Source organism: Geotrypetes seraphini, chromosome 4 (assembly GCF_902459505.1).
Source record: "Geotrypetes seraphini chromosome 4, aGeoSer1.1, whole genome shotgun sequence".
Lineage (NCBI taxonomy): Eukaryota > Metazoa > Chordata > Amphibia > Gymnophiona > Dermophiidae > Geotrypetes > Geotrypetes seraphini.
In genome coordinates this window covers 2,516,535-2,538,640 of record NC_047087.1, presented here as the reverse complement: position 1 = coordinate 2,538,640, position 22,106 = coordinate 2,516,535, and the positions used below count along the sequence as shown (strand labels likewise).

At 45.8% G+C, this 22,106-nt stretch overlaps 1 protein-coding gene across 4 annotated transcripts in view; it reads right to left on the bottom strand.

Moving 5' to 3' along the window:
• DHX38 (DEAH-box helicase 38) overlaps window positions 1–22,106 on the bottom strand; it is a 370,469-nt gene that overhangs the window by 136,939 nt on the left and 211,424 nt on the right. For all 4 annotated transcript variants that reach the window (XM_033942501.1, XM_033942499.1, XM_033942500.1 and 1 more), the window contains one exon: window positions 12,704–12,814. In XM_033942501.1, the coding sequence (XP_033798392.1) occupies window positions 12,704–12,814 (111 nt within the window). The remainder of the gene's footprint in view (window positions 1–12,703; window positions 12,815–22,106) is intronic.

Below are 22,106 nucleotides of genomic sequence, written 5' to 3'. Positions count from 1 at the left end.
GATGCATAGAAAAAGAGCAGGATTTTGAGCGGATTCCCCAAAGCAGGTGGTCCACCACATGTGGAAGCTCCTTTACGTCTTGCTTGAAACGCAACACCGAGGCCACCTGAAGGATCAGCTCCTGGAGTCTGTCCTGCTGAAAAATGCGCATCATCGACACGTCCTCACCAGCTGACGGATCTGGGAAACACCTGCCAGCGGTGTCCGTCCTCCCTAGAGAATGTTGGAAGTTCCTTAAGGAGTCCAAGTCCTCATCAGGTGACACCGACTCCCAAAAGAAAAGATCATTGTCCCACGAGACCCTCGGTCATTTGGACAAAACTGGGGGGAATGGATCATAACCAGTGCTGAAAGGGGCCGAATGGGGGTGGACGTGGAGGGCACAAACCTCCCTCCCCACCCCCCCGCCGAAAAACTCGAGACCCCCAGAGAAGAAACCGGACCCTGGGCCGCATGAAGATAAGCCTTACATAAGGCTAGCACAAAATCTGGGGGAAAACCCATTGGCGACACATCAGGACTCCTTACCAAAGTAGGGAATCTGGCAGAAGCCTGCTCCTGTTTCTCCAATACAGGGGGAAGGTCACCTGAGGAAGTAGACAAAATGGAAGAGCTTCCCACCAAAACCATAGTAACATAGTAGACGATGGCAGATAAAGACCCGAATGGTCCATCCAGTCTGCCCAACCTGATTCAATTTAAAATTTTTTCTTCTTAGCTATTTCTTGGCAAGAATCCAAAGCTCTACCCAGTACTGTGCTTGGGCTACAACTGCTGAAGTCTCCGTCAAATCTCACTCCACACCCTCCCACCCTCCCAGCCATTGAAGCCCTCCCCAGCCCATCCTAAACCAAAAGGCCATATACAGACACAGACCGTGCAAGTCTACCCAGTACTGGCCTTAGTTCTTCAATATTTACTATTATTTTCTGCAGCAGTAAAGAGGCCTGAACCGCCCCAGCTGCTAAAGCAACCAGGCCAGCAGCTGCGAAAAGGGAATCCCCAGCACCATTGGCGGTAAGGGAAACCTTAGCTCCCTGCCCATCGGCGGTTGGGGAAATCCCTGTGCGAGCAGTGGGGGAAGCCTGGGCTCCCCCACTGCCTGCTGCCGGCACGCAAGGTACTTGCAAAGGGGAATCCTGCTCGCCGGCACTTAGAGCAGACAAACATTTCCTTTGCGGTGGCCTGCACACCACGAGCACAGGCCGGCTGAAGCTACCTCACATCTGGAGCACAACTGGCACTTTTTCCCTTTAAAAGTGCTCATTGCACAATACCGCTACTAAGCTAAAAAGTAAAGTACCGGTTAGCAAATAAAGTCAATTAAGGGCAATTGAAAGCTTCCCTTCAGACCGGCACTGCCTCAGGATTTTTTTTCTCAGCCGAAGACCCTATGCGAGAGAGGAACATCGAAGAACAAGTCAGGGAGCTTGAGAAGTTCGAGGATGCCTACAGGAGAGTGGAAGAACAAGAACACGAGCAGCGCAGGAATGAAGAAGACGCACAGAACAGAGGACAAGAACCATCTGACACCACGGTAGAAGATACCCATAGAGGAATCTTGCAGAAAGAAGAGGCAAGATTCTACCAGGGCCTAGAGGGAGAAGAAACGAAGCGCACCAAGGACATGGACCTGCGACCGCAACGGAGGCTGAAAAAAGGGGGAATCTGCAATCCTGGTGGGAGACTCAATCCTAAGGCAAGTAGACAGTCACATAGCAGGAGGGAGAGAGGATCGGTTAGTGACCTGTCTCCCAGCAGCAAGAACAAAGGACGTCAACAACAGAATTGAAAGAATCCCGGAGGGAGCAGAGACGGAAAAGACAGCAGCGAAAGTCCACATCGGGACGAATGATGTCACCAGGACAGACTACAGCAAGAATGCACTTACGGAACAGTTCAAGGTCTTAGGGAGGAAGCTGAAAATGAGGACCCAGAGGATAGCATTCTCAGAGATCCTGCCAGTACTGAGGGCAGAAGCAAAGAGGCAGACGGAACTACAATCAATAAATGCATGGATGAGGAGATGGTGTGATCTACTCCCTGAGAAAATATAATCATATTACAACTGCCTTCCTAGACTCTCACTGGCTACCTATGCAAGCACGAATTCAATTCAAATTCTACTGTTTATTATTCAAAGCATTAAACGGCTCCGCCCCCCCCTATCTAAACAACCGCCTAAACCAGATCCTCACTTCAAGACAAAGAAGAACTCCGAACCCTTTTGCCTTCCCTCCACTCAAGGGTACTCAGCGCAAAAAGATGTTTGATAACCTTCTGGCGATGCAAGCAGAAAAACTTAACCACTCCATCTCCAACCTGTTGACGGCAACTTTTCGAAAAGAAATCAAAACCCTACTTTTCAAAAAATTTATCCAGATATCTTAACCCAACCCTTCCCCCTCCTCCTAGATAAATTCTCCCCCAAAACCTCCACTTAAATAATCTCTTCCTCCCCAAAACACCAACCAAGTATTCAGATCCCTGAAATGTAATGTAATCTTATTTGTACTCCAACTGTAATCTATTTGTTATATCACACAGTAACGTACAGTCAATTTAATATCCAATTTGCAAGTTCTTCCGGAATTAATCCAGCTACCTCTCCTCCCTTGTAACCAAAAAAAAAACAACAACCAATACTGTTGTAACTTCACTGGAAATGTCCAGTTAGCTCTTTTGTAATCCGCCTTGAACTGCAAGGTATAGGCGGAATAGAAGTCCCTAATGTAATGTAATGTAATTTCTCTTCGTGAGGAACTGGACAACATTCAGGGGCAAGAACAAGCTCTTCAAGAGAGATGCACAGCAGGAACTAGACAACTAGCAAGTAACAACAGAAAAGCAATAGAGCAAGCTTTAAACTAAGTAGAAGGGGAAAGCCGAAGGTCGACCTGACGTCGACAGTTCGGAAGACAGTATCCCGAGAAGATACTGAGTGGGAAAAATGCTGGGAAGACACAAATGGCATACAACAGGAGCTGAAAAAAAAACCCAAGGGAGCCAGATGAAGCAAGAGGAGGATAGGAGGAGCATACTACAAGGGGAAGTCAAAATGGAACAGGACAAAGGGAAGGAACAAGAGGAGGACAATAGGAACATAGGGGAAGACAAAAGAGACAAAAATCAGGAGTCGGCAGGTCAGGAAGGGGACAGAAAGAAAAATGAAACGTAAGGGAAAATAACAAGGAAGAGAAAATACCAGGACTTGAACTGCATGTACACTAATGCAAGGAGCCTAAAAAACAAAATGGGGGAATTAGAAGTCATGGCCAAAAATGAGAGCCTAGACATCATAGGGATCACGGAAACATGGGGGAATGAGGAAAACAAATGGGACATAGTACTGCCAGGGTACAAGCTCTACCGAAAAGACAGGACATATCAGAAAGGAGGAGGAATAGCACTATACATTAAGGACACCATTCACTCGACCAGTGTGGACACAGCAGCGACCAATGATCAACTGGAATCACTATGGGTTAAAACCAGGAAGAAACGGATCCGAGATAAAGTTGGGACTGTACTACCATCCACCTGGGCAAACTGAAGCAAATGATACAGTAATGGAAGCCGAGCTGAGGCGGGAATGCAAGAACACTAACACCATAGTTATGGGAGATTTCAACTATCCTGGGATAGACTGGAGTCTTGGAAACGGAGTTCCTGGAGGCTGTACGGGACTGCTTCATGTAACAACTTGTTAAGGAACCAATGAGAGGGTCAGCAATTCTGGATCTAATTCTCAACGGGCTGAAAGGACTTGCTAAGGAAGTGGAAGTAGTGGGACAGTTAGGAAACAGTGACCACAACATGATCCAGTTCAAAGTGGAAGTAGGATTACCAAAGGATAAGAGAACAAATGCAACAGCATTTAACTTCAAGAAAGGGAACTATGATGCCATGAGACGAATGGTGAGAAAAAAAATCAAAAACAGCTCCCAGAAAGTGCAGACTGTGGAGCAAGCCAGGTCCTTATTCAAAGACACGGTAAACGAGGCGCAAAACCTGTATATACCCAGATTTATAAAAGGATGCAAAAAGAATCAAACGAAAGACCTGGCATGGATGACCAATGAAGTAAAGAAAGTGATAGCAGACAAGAAAAGATCTTTTCAAAAGTGGAAAAAGGACAAAACCGAAGAAAATTGGAAAGAGCACAGGAAGCAACAAAAAGAATGTCACCGAGTGGTCAGAAAAGCAAAGAAAGAATGCAAAGAGAGACTAGCCAAGGAAGCACGAAATTTTAAACCATTCTTCCGATATGTGAAAGGAAAGCAGCCGGCAAGGGAGGAGGTGGGACCTCTGGATGAGAGAGACAGGAAGGGAGTGGTGAAGGAGGAAAAAGAGGTGGCTTACAGACTAAACATGTTCTTCTCGTTGGTCTTTACAAGAGAAAACACATCCAACGTGCCGGAACCGGAAAATATCTTCAAGGGGGATCAAGAGGGAAAATTATCATGCATGGAGGTAAGCCTTGAAGACGTACTCAAGCAGATAGATAGATTAAAAACTGACAAATCTCCGGGCCCAAACGGAATCCACCCGAGAATATTGAAAGAGCTCAGGGACAAAACAGCAGAGTTACTACGGCAGATTTGTAACCTATCCTTGAGAACAGGGGTAATCCCGGAGGACTGGAGGATAGCAAATGTTACACCTATCTTCAAAAAAGGATCGAGAGGCGACCCAGGGAACTACAGACCGGTGAGCTTAACCTTAATTCCGGGGAAGATGGCTGAATCATTGATCAAGGAAAGAATCAATGAGCATTTAGAAAAAAATAATCTGATGAGAACAAGTCAGCATGGTTTCTGTAAAGGAAGATCATGCCAAACAAACCTACTGCATTTCTTTGAGGGGATAAGCGAACAATTGGACAAGGGTGACCCCATAGACATTTTATATCTGGATTTCCAAAAGGCCTTCGACAAGGTACCTCATGAGCGCTTACTAAGAAAACTATGGAGTCACGGGGTGGTAGGGGACGTGCACAGATGGATCAGGAACTGGCTGGTGGACAGGAAACAGAAGGTTGGAGTTAAGGGACACTACTCTGACTGGAAAGGGGTCACGAGTGGTGTCCCACAGGGGTCAGTGTTGAGACTGCTGTTCAATATATTCATAAATGACCTGGAAACAGGGACGAAGTGTGAAGTTATAAAATTTGTGGACGAAACAAAACTCTCCAGTAGGGTCAGAACTGTTGAGGAATGCAAAGATCTACAAAGAGACCTGAACAAACTGAGCGAGTGGGCAGAAAAATGGCAGATGAGCTTCAATGTAGAGAAATGTAAAGTCTTGCATATAGGGAAAGGGAACCCGATGTACAGCTATACAATGGGAGGGAGGGTACTGGGGGAAGGCAACCTAGAAAAAGACTTGGGGGTATTGGTGGATAAAACAATGAAGCCTGTGGCGCAATGTGCAGCGGCCTCAAAGAAAGCGAACAGAATGTTGGGCATTATCAAAAAGGGTGTCACTACCAGAACGAAGGAAGTTATCCTATCACTGTATCGAGCGATGGTACACCCACATCTGGAGTACTGCGTCCAATACTGGTCGCCATACCTTAAGAAGGATATGGCGATACTCGAGAGAGTCCAAAGAAGAGCGACTAGGATGATAAAGGGCAAGGAAAACCTTTTGTATGCTGAAAAGCTGGAGAAGCTGGGGCTCTTTACCCTGGAAAGGCAGAGACTTAGAGGGGACATGATAGATCATGAAAGGCATAGAGATAGTGGAAAGGGACAGATTCTTCAGACTAGCGGGGACAACAAAAACTAGAGGGCATTCAGAAAAATTGAAAGGAGACAGTTTCAAAACGAATGCTAGGAAGTCCTTCTTCACTCAGAGGGTGGTGGACACCTGGAATGCGCTCCCAGAAGAGGTGATAGGACAGAGTACAATATTGGGTTTCAAAAAGGGATTGGATGACTTCCTGAAGGTGAAGGGGATTGAAGGATACAGACAGAGGGTAACTATACAGGACACTAAATGAACAGGGAATACACGATTTAGGTAAAGGATCACTTACAGGTCATGGACCTGGGGGGCCGCTGCAGGAGCGGACTGCTGGGCACGATGGACCCCAGGTCTGACCTGGCACAGGCAATGCTTATGTTCTTATGACCCCACATGGCTCTCAAAGCTATATGCTTTACCGGTATCAGTGGTAAGGCTTACAGCTGAGGCACCTCTTAACCAAAACAAATTTCTGGGAGGTAGGGGAAATGGGGGGAGGGACTTGACCTGTCGAATGTGACACCCCTGAGGCAGGATGGATCCCCCAAAAGTGCCCAAGGTCAATCCGGTACCAGATGGGACAAGATGGCCTAAACAAAATCATAGAAACATAGACATAGAAGATGACGGCAGAAAAGGGCTACAGCCCATCAAGTCTGCCCACTCTGCTTACCCACCCCCTGTCTATGCCCTAATGACCCAATTTCCTTATCTTGACCCTTGTAGGGATCCCACATGGGTATCCCATTTATTCTTAAAGTCTGGCACGCTGTCTGCCTCGATCACCTGCACTGGAAGCTTGTTCCAATGATCAACCACTCTCTCTGTGAAGAAATACTTTCTGGTGTCGCCATGAAATTTTCCGCCCCTGAGTTTGAGCGGGTGCCCTCTTGTGGCCGAGGGTCCCTTGAGAAAGAAAATATCATCTTCCACTTCGACACGTCCCGTGAGGTACTTAAATGTTTCGATCATGTCTCCCCTCTTCCTACGTTCCTCAAGAGTGTAGAGCTGCAATTTGTTCAGTCTCTCTTCGTACGAGAGACCCTTGAGCCCCGAGATCATCCTGGTGGCCGTCCGTTGAACCGATTCAATTCTGCGCACATCTTTACTGTAATGTGGCCTCCAGAATTGCACACAGTACTCCAGATGAGGTCTCACCATGGCCCTGTACAACGGCATTATGACTTCAGGCTTTCGGCTGACGAAACTTCTATTGATACAACCCAATATCTGCCTTGCCTTAGATCACAGGTGTCGAAGTCGGTCCTCGAGGGCCGCAATCCAGTCGGGTTTTCAGAATTTCCCCAATGAATATGCATTGAAAGCAGTGCATGCACATAGATCTCATGCATATTCATTGGGGAAATCTTGAAAACCCGACTGGATTGCGGCCCTCGAGGACCGACTTCGACACCCCTGCCTTAGATGAAGCCTTCTCCACTTGATTGGCAGTTTTCATGTCTGCACTGATGATTACTCCTAAATCTCATTCTGCTGAAGTCCTAGTTAAAGTTTCTCCGTTCAAGAAGTACGTCCTGCATGGATTTCCGCTTCCGAGGTGCATGACCTTGCATTTCTTAGCATTGAAGCCTAGCTGCCAGGTTGAGGACCAACTTTCCAATGTAAGCAGGTCCTGCGCCATATAATTCTGTAAACTGCATTCACTTACTATATTACATAGTTTGGCGTCATCGGCGAATAGTGTTATTTTACCTTGAAGCCCTTGAGTCAGATCCCCTATGAATATGTTGAAAAGGAGTGGACCCAGGACCGAGCCCTGCGGCACTCCACTGGTCACCTCCGATGTTTTAGAGAGGGTACCATTAACCACCACCCTCTGAAGTCTGCCACTCAGCCAATCATTGACCCATGCAGTTAGTGTCTCTCCTAACCCCATCGATTCCATCTTGCTTAGCAGCCTGCGGTGTGGGACACTGTCAAAAGCTTTACTGAAGTCCAGGTACACGACGTCCAAAGACTCTCCCAAGTCCAACTTTTTTGTTACCCAGTCAAAGAAGCTGATGAGATTGGATTGGCAGGACCTACCCTTGGTGAATCCATGCTTACTGGGATCCCGAAGATTCCCTTCATTCAAGATCGTGTCCAATTTGCTTTTAATTAGTGTTTCCATGAGTTTGCACACTATTGATGTGAGACTCACCAGTCTATAATTCGCAGCCTCTGCCCTGCAACCCTTTTTATGCAGAGGAACGACATTAGCTAATTTCCAGTCCAGGGGAACTTTCCCCTTACTTAGGGAGAGATTGAATAGCTCAGCCAACGGTTTCGCCAGGACATCGCTCAATTCTCTGAGCATTCTTGGGTGCAAATTGTCTGGTCCCATGGCTTTGTTCACCTTGAGTCTTGCCAGTTCACTGTAAACTTCACCTGGTGTGAACTCAAAATTCTGAAACGGGTCTTCTGTGCTTTGTGTTGCCTTCAACTGGGGACCGTGTCCCGGTGCCTCACAGGTGAAGACTGAGCAGAAGTATTCATTCAGTAGTTCGGCTTTATCGGAATCTGCTTCCACGTAACTTCCGTCCGGTCTTCTAAGGTGTACTATCCCGCCTGTGTTCCTTTTTCTGTCACTAATATACCTGAAGAAGGATTTGTCCCCCTTTTTAATGTTTTTTGCCAGAATTTCTTCCACTCGAAGTTTTGCCTCCCTAACTGCCATTTTGACCACTGTAGACCTGGTCATATATTCTACTTTTGCCTCTCTTTTCTCTGTGCGCTTGTAGGAGAGAAACGCTTTTTTCTTCTCCTTAATGAGGTGCGAGATCTCCGCGGTGAACCATTGGGGTTTATTGTTTCTTTGTCGTTTATTTACTGATTTTATGAAGCGGCTAGTTGCTTCATGTATGGTTGATTTCAGTGTTAACCACTTAGCTTCTACATCATTGGTCTCCGCTTGGTCCTGCAGTGTCTGATGGCCGAAATCTCCCATGCGTGCGAAGTCTGTGCCTCGGAAATTGAGTACCTTTGTTTTCGTGTTTGATCTAGGGAAGCCTTTCCTAAGGTTGAACCATACTATATTGTGGTCGCTGGAGGCTAGCGTATCTCCTACTGAGACCTCTGAAACGCTTTCCCCGTTGGTGAGTACCAGGTCGAGGATCGCCTGGGCCCTAGTGGGCTCCGTTACCATTTGTTTGAGACGTGATCCCTTTATGGAGGTTAAGAGCCTCCTGCTACCGCTGGTTGTCGCTGAAAATGAGTTCCAGTCTGCATCAGGCATATTGAAGTCCCCTAGCAGTACAGCTTCTCCTCGTAGAGTGATATTCTCTATGTCTTCAATTAATTCTGCGTCCATGTCTTCCAGTTGTCTTGGGGGTCGGTAAACCACACCTAGATACAGGCATTTTTCTCTGCCTCTTGCCAGGTTTACCCAGAGGGACTCCCCGGTGTACTTGACATCTGTGATCCTGGTGGTTTTGATGTCCTCTTTAATGTATAGAGCTACCCCCCCTCCTAACCTGCCCTCTCTGTCCTGACGAAGTAGATTGTAGCCCGGTATAGCCATATCCCACCCATGTGAGTCCGTGAACCAAGTTTCAGATATTGCCACCACATCTAGGTCGGCATTCGTTATTTCAGCCTCCAATTCTAGAATTTTGTTACCTAAACTGTGTGCATTGACATACATGGCCCTCCATATCTTGTGTTTGCTAAGTCCCTGTGAGGCGTATCCTACCCGAGTCGGTGTGACTCCCAAAGAACTGTTTGCAATGTGGGTACTTACCTTGGACATGGAAGCGGAGTTTCGACTCACCTCATCAGGATAATTCCTTTCTGCACTAATATGTGAATGGGTACCCTCCCCCGACTTACCTAGTTTAAAGCCCTGTGAAGCAGGCGGGCTAGTCGGTGTCCGAAGACGTTCTTACCCCTACTGGTCAGATGGAGTCCGTCTGGTCCCTGAAGTCCTTGTAGCGCTTCCCCATGGTTTAGGAATCCGAAGTTCATATCCCGGCACCATCCCTGTAGCCACTTGTTCGTCCTCAGGATACGTTCATCTCTGGCTCTTCCCTTGCCTCTAACTGGGAGGATCGATGAGAAAACCACCTGCGCTCCTGTCTGCTTCAGCCTCTCACCCAGTGCTCCAAAGTCTCTGGTGATGGTCTCCGGTGTGTTCCTGGCAGTGTCGTTGGTTCCTATGTGGACAAGAAGCATAGGAAAGTGGTCTCGGGGCGTGAGTAGTCTATCCAGACTGGCGGTGACATCTCGTATCCTGGCTCCAGGCAGACAGCAGACCTCCCTAGATTGCATATCCGGTCTGCAAATTGGTCCCTCGGTGCCCCTCAGCATGGAATCCCCGATGACTATTACATTGCGCTTCTTTGGGGGGAGCCGGTCAGTTGTCCCTGGAGATGGAGATGGGTGTTGGGCCTGCTCCTGTTCCTGCTCCTGTTCCTCATCGGCAGTTCCTTCCTGAAGAAATCCAACACGAATTAGATACGATCCTGACCGAGGAGAATCTACAGGATCCCCAGCAGCATGGATTCACAAAGGGAAGGTCCTGTCAATCCAATCTGATCAGCTTCTTTGACTGGGTTACAAGGAAACTGGATATGGGGGAAGTCTCTAGACGTCGTGTACTTGGACTTCAGCAAAGCTTTTGATAGCGTCCCGCACCGCAAATTGTTGAGCAAGATGACTTCGATGGGATTGGGAGCGACATTGATGACATGGGTCAATGACTGGTTAAACGGTAGACTCCAGAGGGTAGTGGTTAACGGTACCCCCTCCAATACATCGGAGGTGACCAGTGGAGTGCCATAGGGCTCGGTCTTGGGACCGATCCTTTTCAACATATACATAAGAGACCTGACTCAAGGGCTTCAAGGTAAAATAACACTATTCGCCGACGACGCCAAACTATGCAACATAGTAGATAACAGCACCTTGCCCGACAGTATGGAACAGGATCTGCTCTTTTTGGAACATTGGTCCTCGACTTGGCAGCTAGGCTTCAATGCTAAAAAATGTAAGGTCATGCACCTTGGCAGCAGAAACCCGTGCAGAACTTACACTCTAAATGGTGAGACCTTAGCTAGGACTAGGGCAGAACGTGATTTGGGAGTAATCATTAGTGAAGACATGAAAACTGCCAAGCAGGTGGAGAAAGCTGCATCCAAGGCTAGACAAATGGTGGGATGCATCCGTAGAGGTTTCGTGAGCCGGAGGCCCGAAGTCATAATGCCCCTGTACAGATCCATGGTGAGACCTCATCTTGAATATTGTGTTCAATTCTGGAGACCACATTATCAAAAAGATGTGCGGAGAATCGAGTCGGTTCAGCGAATGACTACCAGGATGGTCTCGGGACTCAAGAACCCCCCATATGAGGAAAGACTGAATAAACTGCAGCTATGCTCGCTCGAGGAACGTAGAGAGAGGGGGGACATGACTGAGACTTTTAAATATATCACGGGCCGCATCGAGGTGGAAGACGATATCTTCTTTCTTAAAGGATCTTTGACCACAAGAGGTCATCCGCTGAAAAACAAAGGCGGGCAATTTCATGGCGACGCCAGGAAGTATTTCTTCACCGAAAGGGTGGTCGATCATTGGAATGAACTTCCATTGCAGGTGATTAACGCCAGCAGCGTACTCAATTTTAAAAAGAAATGGGATATGTATGTGGGATCTCTAGCGGGGTGAAGTCTGGGGGTGGGTCATTAGCGTGGGCAGACTTGATGGGCTACAGCCCTTTTCTGCCGTCATATTCTATGTTTCTATGTAACAGGCCTACACTAAACCAGGGAAGACTGCACAAGCTTACCAACCCTACCTGCTGGAGACTGAGAACAGAATGAGTGTACTGGGGAATGCACAACCCACTTGTACTACAGCCAAAAGTTTGTCTCAGTCTCCACCTGCTGCTGGTCATGGTGAGCTATTACCCATCAGTGAACTGTGCCGGTCTGGAGAGACGCTGAAAGAGGTGTGTCATTCTTATGTTTTCAGGTGGATTTCCTGGGACACCAGGCCGCCCAGTGGTATAAATTAATATCTGGATTTTTAAATAAGAAACTGAAAACAGGTCTAAGAGACATTTGGAGTATTGAGATTAAGCACCAAATTACTGCGTCTCAATGGCCACGAATTTGGGCTTGGAGGATGAGGTGTACAGTGTCTGCATCTATGAGACAAACTTGGCTTTTTCTTTTACATAGAGCATTTTGGACCCCGGTTCGTTTATAGAAGTTAAATAGCTCTAAGTCAAGTAGATGCTGGCACTGTCATCTCGAAGCTGGGACATTAGATCATTTGTTATTCTATTGTTGATTGATTCTTGCTTTTTGGAAATCAATATGGGGTCAAATAAATTGTTTGTTGGAAAATCCGGTGGCATTATCATATGATACTGTATTGTTTGGCATGTCCATGAGGGCTAAGAGCCAAATATCATCTAATAATAACAGGCTTCTACTTATTATGACAGGGGTTGCAATACAACAGATTATGAATAACTGGAAAAATTGGGAGAGACTGAATTAGTTTCTAGTGGAACTCTTTATGTCACATTTATAAAATGGAAAGGACAATAGCCACGCAGCAGGGGAATTTTAGAAAATTTCAGGATATTTGGGAGCCATTAACAAAATATTGTAATGATTGAATATTATTTTTCCCCTTAAATATGCATGTCCAAGGTGGGGGGGAGGGGGGATGGGTATTTTGGTTTGATTATTAAAGTAAGGTATATAGGAATGGAGATTATTGTATGTTTTCTTGAATTTAAAGACTTATTGATTAGGGGGGAAGGGGATAAATTCTGATATGGATTTTAACAGAATATTAAGTGTTGTATCTGAGTTTAAAATGTTATATATGTTGTTACACTTATTGTAAGTTTTTAAAAATGAATAAAGAATTAAAATAAAAGAAAGAAGAGTTGTTTTCACAGGAGTGAAATATTTAAAAAAGGCAAAATTTTCCTAAATCTTCTCACCTCAATGTCTTCCTGGCCTGGCATGAAGATGAGAATATCACCTGGAACACCTGACAGGTGGATCTGAAGGGCTTGCTTCACAGCTGCTTCCACGTAATCTTCCTGGGGTGTCTGAAACAAAGAGAATGATCACCTCAGCAGAGACTGCAGTTTTGGCCACTTCCAACAGAGGGTGCTATTTGCATATAGAGCTTCGAATGTCTGTCCTATCAACAAGCCACAGACTTTCCACCATTATTCTACATAGCCATGATAATCTGTTTGCAGACTAAAAAACAAGCAATTACACTGCTGTGATTCCTGATAAATACCTTAATCAAATGAAAAAGAGCTTTAGGGTTCTCTTGCTCTTCTATTAGCCTCAAAGATAAAAAGCCAAGCTGGAATTATTCCTGTCCCCACTCCCTGGGGTAAGCTCCTCATTCCCTGCATCCTCCCCTTCTCCTTTCATTCCCAGAGCAATACACAAGGATAGCTGCAGCCTGAAACTTACAAACTTAACCCTTCCATTAGACCAGTCAGTGTGGCAGTCCTTAACCAGAAGCTAGAAACTAGTACATCTAATGCCCAGTACATGTGGAGCCCAAATCTGGAAAAAAAAGGTACTGGCAGGGTTTAGAGAACCGTAGTTTATAGTTTATTATTTATATTCCACCTTTAAACAAGGTGGATTACAACCAAACACACACAATTAAAAATAGCAAAACAAAGAAAGCATGCCAAAAAACATCAGAATGGCCAATTCATATAAAAGACATCAACCATCATACTTCATCTTACAAACATAATGTTTTAACAATTTTTTAAAATTTCCACAAATTTTTTTGTTGCTTGATGTATTCTGGCAGCCTGTTCCACTCAGCAGGTCCCACACATCGGAAAGTACTAGATCTCATAGTCTGTAAACGTAATTTCTTATGAGTTGGAATAACCAAATTATGTGTAGCAGAGTGCAATGGTCGAGAGGGCACATAGGGTATCACACAGTGATAAATGATGTACATTTAATTAAACCAGCAATAAAGCACAGTTACTTACCGTAACAGGTATTATCCAGGGACATCAGACAAATATTCTCATACATGGGTGACATCACTAACAGAGCCCCGGTATGGACACTTGAAAAGTGAATCGCAACTTTAAATTTAGAAAGTTTGTGATCAGCCCGCACCGCACATGTGCGAGTGCCTTCCCACCCGACATAGGCATGCGGTCCCTTCAGTTAAGTTAGCCAACCAGGAGAGGTGGGTGGGTTGTGAGAATATCTGCCTGCTGTCCCTGGATAATACCTGTTACAGTAAGTAACTGTGCTTTATTCCAGGACAAGCAAGCAGCTTATTTTCACACATAAGTGACCTCCAAGCTAACTAGAATGGGAAGGAGGGTGAGTTGGCCTTTAAGAAAACAAATTTTGTAATACTGACTGGCCGAAGTTTCCAGACAATAGTGAGAAGTGAATGTATGAACTGAGGACCAGGTGGAAGCTTTTCAGATTTCCTCAATGAGAGTGGATCTGAGGAAAGCAACAGAAGCTGCCATAGCTCAGACTTTGTGAGCAGTGACACAACTCTCCAGGGCCAATCCGGTCTGAGTGTAGCAGAATGATATACAGGCAGCCAACCAGTTTGAAATTGTACTTTTGGTAACAGGATGATCCAACTTTTTGATCCAACAGGATCAAAAGAAATGAAAACTTGAGATGTTCTATGCGGCTTTGTCCAGTCAATGTAATAGGCCAAAGTCCAGAGTGTGTAGAACTGTTTCTCCAACATGAGAGTGAGGCTTAGGGAAAAAAAACTGGGAGAACAATCGATTGATTGAGATGAAACTCCTTAACCACTTTCGGAAGAAACTTAGGATGTGTGCGTAGAACCACTTTATCATGGGGAAAAACTGTGAAGGGTGGATCTGCAATCAATGCCTGCAACTCAATGCCTGCAACTCCTGGCAGAAGTGAGCGAGATGAGAAAAAAACTTTCCAGGTGAGAAACATGAGATGAGTTGTTGCCATTGGCTCAAATGGTGGCTTTATCAACCTGGAAAGAACCACATTAAGGTCCCAGATGACAGGTGGAGGCTTGAGAGGTGGTTTCACATTGAAAAGCCCATTCATGAATCTGGAGACCAATGGATGAGCAATTAGAGGTTTTCCCTCGACTGGTATGTGAAAAGCTGTAATAGCACTGAGATGGACTTTCTGCCTTCTTTCTGCAGCTCCGCATCATATCATTAACTGGCTCACCAACCTGTTAAATAGCTCCTTGAACCAAGGGCACCTACCCAAAGAAATGGGTAAAATAGCCTTAACCCCTATACCGAAAAAAAGCCCAAGCAGACCTCTCCATAGCATCTAACTATAGACCGATTGCTGGCATTCCGATCCTCACTAAAATCCTCGAGTCCCATGTCAGCAAGCAGATAGCCTCATACATAGAGCAACACTCCTGCCTTCATACATCCCAATATGGCTTCTGAAAACAGCACAGCACCGGGCTCCTCATCATCACTCTAATCACTAAAATCAAACAGTTGCTTAGCTCGGGTCATCAGGCTATATTACTCCAATTTGATATCTCTGCAGCCTTCGACTCAGTGGATCACAAAATTACTCCTAACCAAACTCTCGGAAATCAGAATAACAGGAACTATACTGAAATGGTTCTCCGACTTCCTATAAAATTGCGAATACATGGTCATAATGGAAAGAATCATACTCCAACCCTTGGTAGGCATTCTGTGGCGTCCCACAAGGCTCCCCATTATCCCCCATCCTATTCAATTTATTCATGAGCTCGCTGGGACATATCAAAATGGAATATGAAACTGTACTATCATATACCGACGATATCCTACTTCTCATTCCCATAACCAATAACCATCCTAATACTGCAGAAAAAATCTCAAACAATATAGATAAAATTCAAACCTGGGCAACGAACAACAAGTTGAAACTGAACGCCGCAAAGACCAAAGCCATTTGTTTCTGCACTGCATAACAGAATGCCAAACCTAACCTAACTCTTTCATCAGGCATCACTCTCATAAAGGAAAGATCCACCAAGATATTAGGCTGTATCTTAGACGATACTCTCACAATGGAACCACAAATATCTAACCTTCGGAAAAAGACCATCTATTGTATGCGTCAACTGCGACTCACTAGACAATACGTCCACCTACACCACTTTGCTCTGATCGTTCAGATGATGGTTCTAATTCAACTGGACTATTGTAACTCCGCCTACCTTGCCATCAACACCACTCTTATTCACAAACTACAACTCATCCAGAACACAGCCGTTAGATTAATCTACAATTTAAAAAAATTTGACTCAATCACAACTTTCATCAGGCAACTTCATTGACTCCCAATATCATACTGAATACTTTTCAAATCGTCATGTATCCTACACCAGATTCTATATGGAAGCTGAGCAGGCCCCTTATCCAATTATTCTCTAATGTTTGGTCGACATCAAAAAGAATCCTTAACAGAATTCAACTAAACCTGCCATCCATACAATACCTACACTACAAGCAAATTTTCCACTCTATGCTAATGACCTACCAGAAGTTATCAGGAAAGAGACAAATTACACTACATTCAGAAAAAAATCTGAAGACTCACCTCTTTGACAACTAAATGTCTCAATTTCTGTATAGCACCCCCTTCTTCTAAGTCCCTTCTCTTGTTTCTCCATGCCCCCTTCCTTTTTGATTGCCTTGAGCCTGTATAGGTATGTGCGACTCACAAATGGAAGATTAGATTAGATTTGAAACCAGAATCAGACAGATGGAGGAGATAATCCAACACCAATTCCAATGACAAGGAAGTTGGATCATGATGAAGACGGAGACACCGGGAAGAAAACCAAGTCCACTTTTGTTGATAACACTGTTGAGTGGCCGGCTTTCTGGAAGTCTGGAAGCATCTATAATACTGTGTGCAAGCTGAGAAAAATGTGAGGAGGTCAGCCCAAGAAATACCAAGCTGTCAGGTGTAACGAGCACCTTGATTCTGTGTAAGCAGAAAAGGAAATATTGGAAGAGGTATGGGTTTCCTGGTGCTGAGTTGAAGTAGAAGGGAGAACCAATACTGTCTGGGCCACTGAGGAGCTATGAGCATCATGGTGGCTGCTTCCTGTCTGAGTTTGAAAAGAGTTTTCAAGATGAGAGGAGTGGAAGAAAACCCATAGAGAAACATTTGAATCCAATCTAGGAGAAACGCATCTGCTTCCAGATGGTGAGGTGAGTAAAGTCTGGAACAGAACTGGGGCAACTTGTGATTGTGGGGGAACTGCAAACAAGTCCACTTGAGGAGTGTCCCATTGAGTGAAGATGGACTCAAGAGTTATCGAGCCGAGTGTCCATTCGTGAGGCTGAAGAATTCTGCTGAGGTTGTCTGTCAAGAAATTCTGCTTGCCTTGTATATAGACTGCCCTCAGGAAAAGGTTGCGGGCCATCGCCCAAAGTCAGATCTTTTGAGCCTCCTGATAAAGAGACAGAGAGCCCGTACCTCCTTGCTTGTTTATGTAGTACATTGCTACTTGATTGTTCGTGCAAAGAAGGATTGATCGCTCAGAAGATGTTGGAAAGCTTTCAGTGCATAATACATCGCTCTGAGTTCTAGCAAATTGATGTGAAATTTGTGCTCTGCGGAAGTCCAGTGAACTTGTGTCTGAAGACCGTTCATGTGCATCCCCAGGCGTATGGGGAAGCATCTGTCGTGAGCACCTGTTGATGAGGCGGGATATAGAAAAAGAGACTTCTGGATAGATTGGAGGTCATCCACCAGTGAAGCGACTGCAGAAGAGATGAGGTTACAGAGATATGCTGTGAGAACGGATCTGTCACCTGAGACCACTGAGAAGCAAGGGCCCACTGAGGAGTGCGAAGATGCTGTCTGGCAAGTGGGGTGACATGAACTATGGAGGCCATATGGCCTAGGAGAACCATCATGCGCCTCGCAGAGATTGTTTGGAGCTGAAACATCTGTTGGTAGAGATGAAGTAGAGCAGTTAGGCGATCTGGAGGAAGAAACGCCCTCAAGAGAGTAGAGTCAACTGCAGGTTGAACTTGGGGAAATTGATTTCGAAGCCCAAGATTTGAAGGAAAGAAATGGTGTGAGTCGACGCCGAGCCACCTCCTGAGACAATGAAGCCTTGATCAACCAGTCCTCCAGATACGGAAACACCTGAAGACCTTGGGATTGGAGGGCTGCTGCCACTACAAGTAAGCACTTCGGTGTTGTTAGGGGACTTCAATATGCCTGATGCAGATTGGAACAAATTTTCCGCTACAACCAGCGGCAGCAAAAGGCTACTAACCTCCATAAAGAGAGCACAACTCAGACAGATGGTATTGGAGCCCACTAGGGATCAGGCGATACTGGACCTGGTACTCACAGATGTTTCGGTAGGCGATAAGTTGGCCTCCAGCGACCACAACATGGTGTGGTTTCACCTCAAGAAAGGATTCACTAGATCTAACACATCCACAAAGGTCCTCAACTTTAGGGGCACTAACTTCAAAAACATGGGTGATTTCGTTTATCGGGCACTGCAAAATCAGGCCGCAACTGATAATGTAGAGGCAATGTGGTCAACTCTGAAATCTACCCTACACGAAGCAACCAACCTCTACATAAAAACAGTAAGTAAGCGGCAGAACAATAAACCTCAGTGGTTCTCTGCGGAGATCTCGGACCTCATAAAAAAGAAGAAAAAAGCATTTATCTCCTGCAAACAATCAGGAAAACGAGAGACCAAAGAAGACTATCTGGCCAAGTCTAGAGCCGTCAAAACAGCAGTCAGAGAGGCCAAACTCCGGATGGAAGAGAATCTAGCAGAGAACATTAAAAAAGGGGATAAATCCTTCTTCAGGTATATCAGTGACAGAAAAAGGAATACGGATGGGATTGTGCACCTTAAGAAACCAGACAGGAACTATGTAGAATCGGACTCCGATAAAGCCGAACTACTAAATGAATACTTCTGCTCAGTCTTTACCTGCGAGGCGCCAGGATCCGGTCCACAGCTGCAGACAAGGGAAAGCTCGGAAGACCCGTTTCGAGATTTTGAGTATACGTCCAGCAGCGTCTACTACGAACTTTCAAGGCTCAAAGTGAACAAAGCCATGGGACCTGACAAACTACATCCCAGGGTGCTTAGAGAGTTGAGTGATGTCCTAGCGGAACCGTTATCCGCACTCTTCAATCTTTCCCTGAGTACAGGAAGAGTCCCATTGGACTGGAAAACAGCTAACGTCATTCCACTCCACAAAAAGGGATGCAGGATGGAGGCTGAAAACTACAGACCGGTGAGTCTCACATCAATAGTGTGTAAAATTATGGAAACACTAATCAAACACAAATTAGATACGATCCTGAATGACGAGAATCTACGAGACCCCCATCAACATGGATTTACAAAGGGAAAGTCTTGCCAATCCAATCTGATTAGCTTCTTTGACTGGGTAACGAAAAAGCTGGATATGGGGGAGTCCCTGGACGTCATGTACTTGGACTTCAGTAAGGCTTTTGATAGTGTCCCACACCACAGGTTATTGAGCAAGATGAGTTCGATGGGATTAGGAGAAACGTTAACTACATGGGTAAAAGACTGGCTCAGTGGTAGACTTCAGAGGGTGGTGAATAGTACTCTCTCCGAAACATCAGAAGTGATCAGTGGAGTGCCACAGGGTTCGGTCTTGGGTCCAATCCTATTTAATATCTTCGTAAGGGACCTGGCTCAAGGGCATCCGAGGGAAAATTGCACTATTCGCCGATGACACCAAACTATGCAACATAGTAGGCAAAAGCACAGTGCTCGACTGCATGACACAGGACCTACTCTTACTGGAACATTGGTCCTCAACTTGGCAACTAAGTTTTAATGCCAAAAAGTGTAAGGTCATGCACCTTGGCAACAGAAATCCATGCAGAACTTACACCCTAAAGCACAGTTACTTACCGTAACAGGTGTTATCCAGGGACAGCAGGCAGATATTCTTGACTGATGGGTGACGGCACCGACAATTTTAGAGTGATTGCACTCTAAGAACTTTGAAAGTTCTAGTAGGCCGCACCACGCACGCACGAGTGCCTTCCCGCCCGACAGAGGCGCGCGGTCTCCAGTTAGGATAAGCCAGCTAAGAAGCCAACCCGGGGAGGTGGGAGGGACGCAAGAATATCTGCCTGCTGTCCCTGGATAACACCTGTTACGGTAAGTAACTGTGCTTTATCCCAGGACAAGCAGGCAGCATATTCTTGACTGATGGGTGACCTCCAAGCTAACAAAAAGAGATATTGAAGGAAGGTTGGCCATTAGGAAAATAAATTTTGTAAAACAGATTGGCCGAAGTGTTCATCCCGTCTGGAGAATGCATCCAGACAATAATGTGATGTAAAAGTGTGAACTGAGGACCAAGTAGCAGCCTTGCAGATTTCCTCAATGGAAGTAGATCGGAGGAAACCTACAGACGCTGCCAGAGCTCTAACTTTGTGGCCCGTGACAGAACCTTCCAGTGTCAGGCCCGACTGAGCATAACAGAAAGAAACGCAAGCAGCAAGCCAATTGGAGAGAGTGCGTTTAGATACAGGATGACCCAACTTATTAGGATCAAAGGACAAAAATAGTTGAGGAGATGATCTGTGGGGCTTAGTACGTTCAAGATAGTAAGCCAGAGCACGTTTACAGTCCAAGGTATGCAAAGCCTGTTCACCTGGATGAGAATGAGGCTTTGGAAAAAATACAGGTAGGACTATGGACTGGTTAAGATGAAAGTCAGACACAACCTTAGGAAGAAATTTGGGGTGTGTACGGCGAACCACCTTATCATGGTGAAAAACAGTGAAAGGTGGATCGGCCACTAGTGCATGCAGTTCACTGACCCTCCTGGCAGAAGTGAGAGCTATAAGGAAGACCACTTTCCAGGTAAGAAATTTGAAATGCGCTGTGGCCAAAGGTTCAAAAGGAGGCTTCATTAAAGCGGAAAGAACCACATTGAGATCCCAGACCACAGGAGGAGGCTTGAGAGGTGGTTTCACATTGAAAAGGCCCCTCATGAACCGAGAAACCAAAGGATGAGCCGAGAGGGGTTTTCCATGAATTAGCTCATGAAAGGCAGCAATTGCACTAAGGTGAACTCTGATAGAAGTAGATTTAAGACCAGAGTTAGACAAGGAAAGAAGATAGTCCAACACCAGTCCCACTGCTAGAGACATGGGATCATGGTGATGTAAGAGGCACCAGGAAGAAAACCGAGACCACTTCTGTTGATAACACTGGAGCGTGGCCGGTTTCCTGGAAGCATCAATGATAGAGCAGACAGGCTGAGAAAGGAGTGAGTGAGCCGAAGTCAGCCCGAGAGATACCAAGCTGCCAGGTGCAGAGACTGTAGGTTGGGATGCAGTAGGGTCTGCTGATGCTGAGAAAACAGAGAAGGAAACAGTGGAAGAGTGTGTGTATGGGTTCTCTGGAACTGAGTTGAAGTAGAAGGGAGAACCAATGTTGCCTGGGCCACCGTGGAGCGATGAGAATCATGGTGGCTTGTTCCCTCTTGAGCTTGAACAGTGTTCGCAGCATGAGCGGTAGAGGGGGAAAAGCATATAGGAAGAGACTGGTCCAATCCAGGAGAAATGCATCGGGCGCCAGACGGTGAGGAGAGTAGAGTCTGGAGCAAAACAGGGGCAGCTGATGGTTGTGGGGAGCTGCAAAAAGGTCCACTTGAGGAGTGCCCCATTGAGCGAAAATGGTCTGAAGAGTCGAGGGATCGAGAGTCCATTCGTGAGGTTGGAGAATTCTGCTGAGATTGTCCGCTAAGGAATTCTATTCCCCTTGAATGTAGATAGCCTTCAGGAATAAGTGACAAGCTGTCGCCCAAGACCAAATCCGTTGGGCTTCCTGACACAAAAGGCGAGAGCCCGTTCCTCCCTGTTTGTTGATGTATTACATTGCAACTTGATTGTCTGTGCAAATGAGTAGTACTTGAGGAAAGAGAAGATGTTGAAACGCCTTGATGGCATAGAACATCGCTCGGAGTTCCAGGAAATTGATGTGGTGTTTCTTTTCCTGGGCAGTCCAAAATCCCTGAGTTTGGAATTCGTTCAAGTGAGCTCCCCAGGCGTAGGGGGAGGAATCTGTGGTGATGACTAGTTGATGAGGAGGTAGATGGAACAGCAGACCTCTGGATAGATTTGAAGATGTCAACCACCAAAGAAGCGACTGTCGAAGAGACGAGGTCACAGATATGTGTTGTGAACAAGGATCCGTCGCTTGGGACCATTGGTTCGCTAAGGTCCATTGAGGAGTACGCAGGTGAAGACGTGCGAAGGGTGTGACATGTACTGTCGAAGCCATGTGCCCCAATAGCACCATCATGTGATTCGCAGAAATGGTAATCT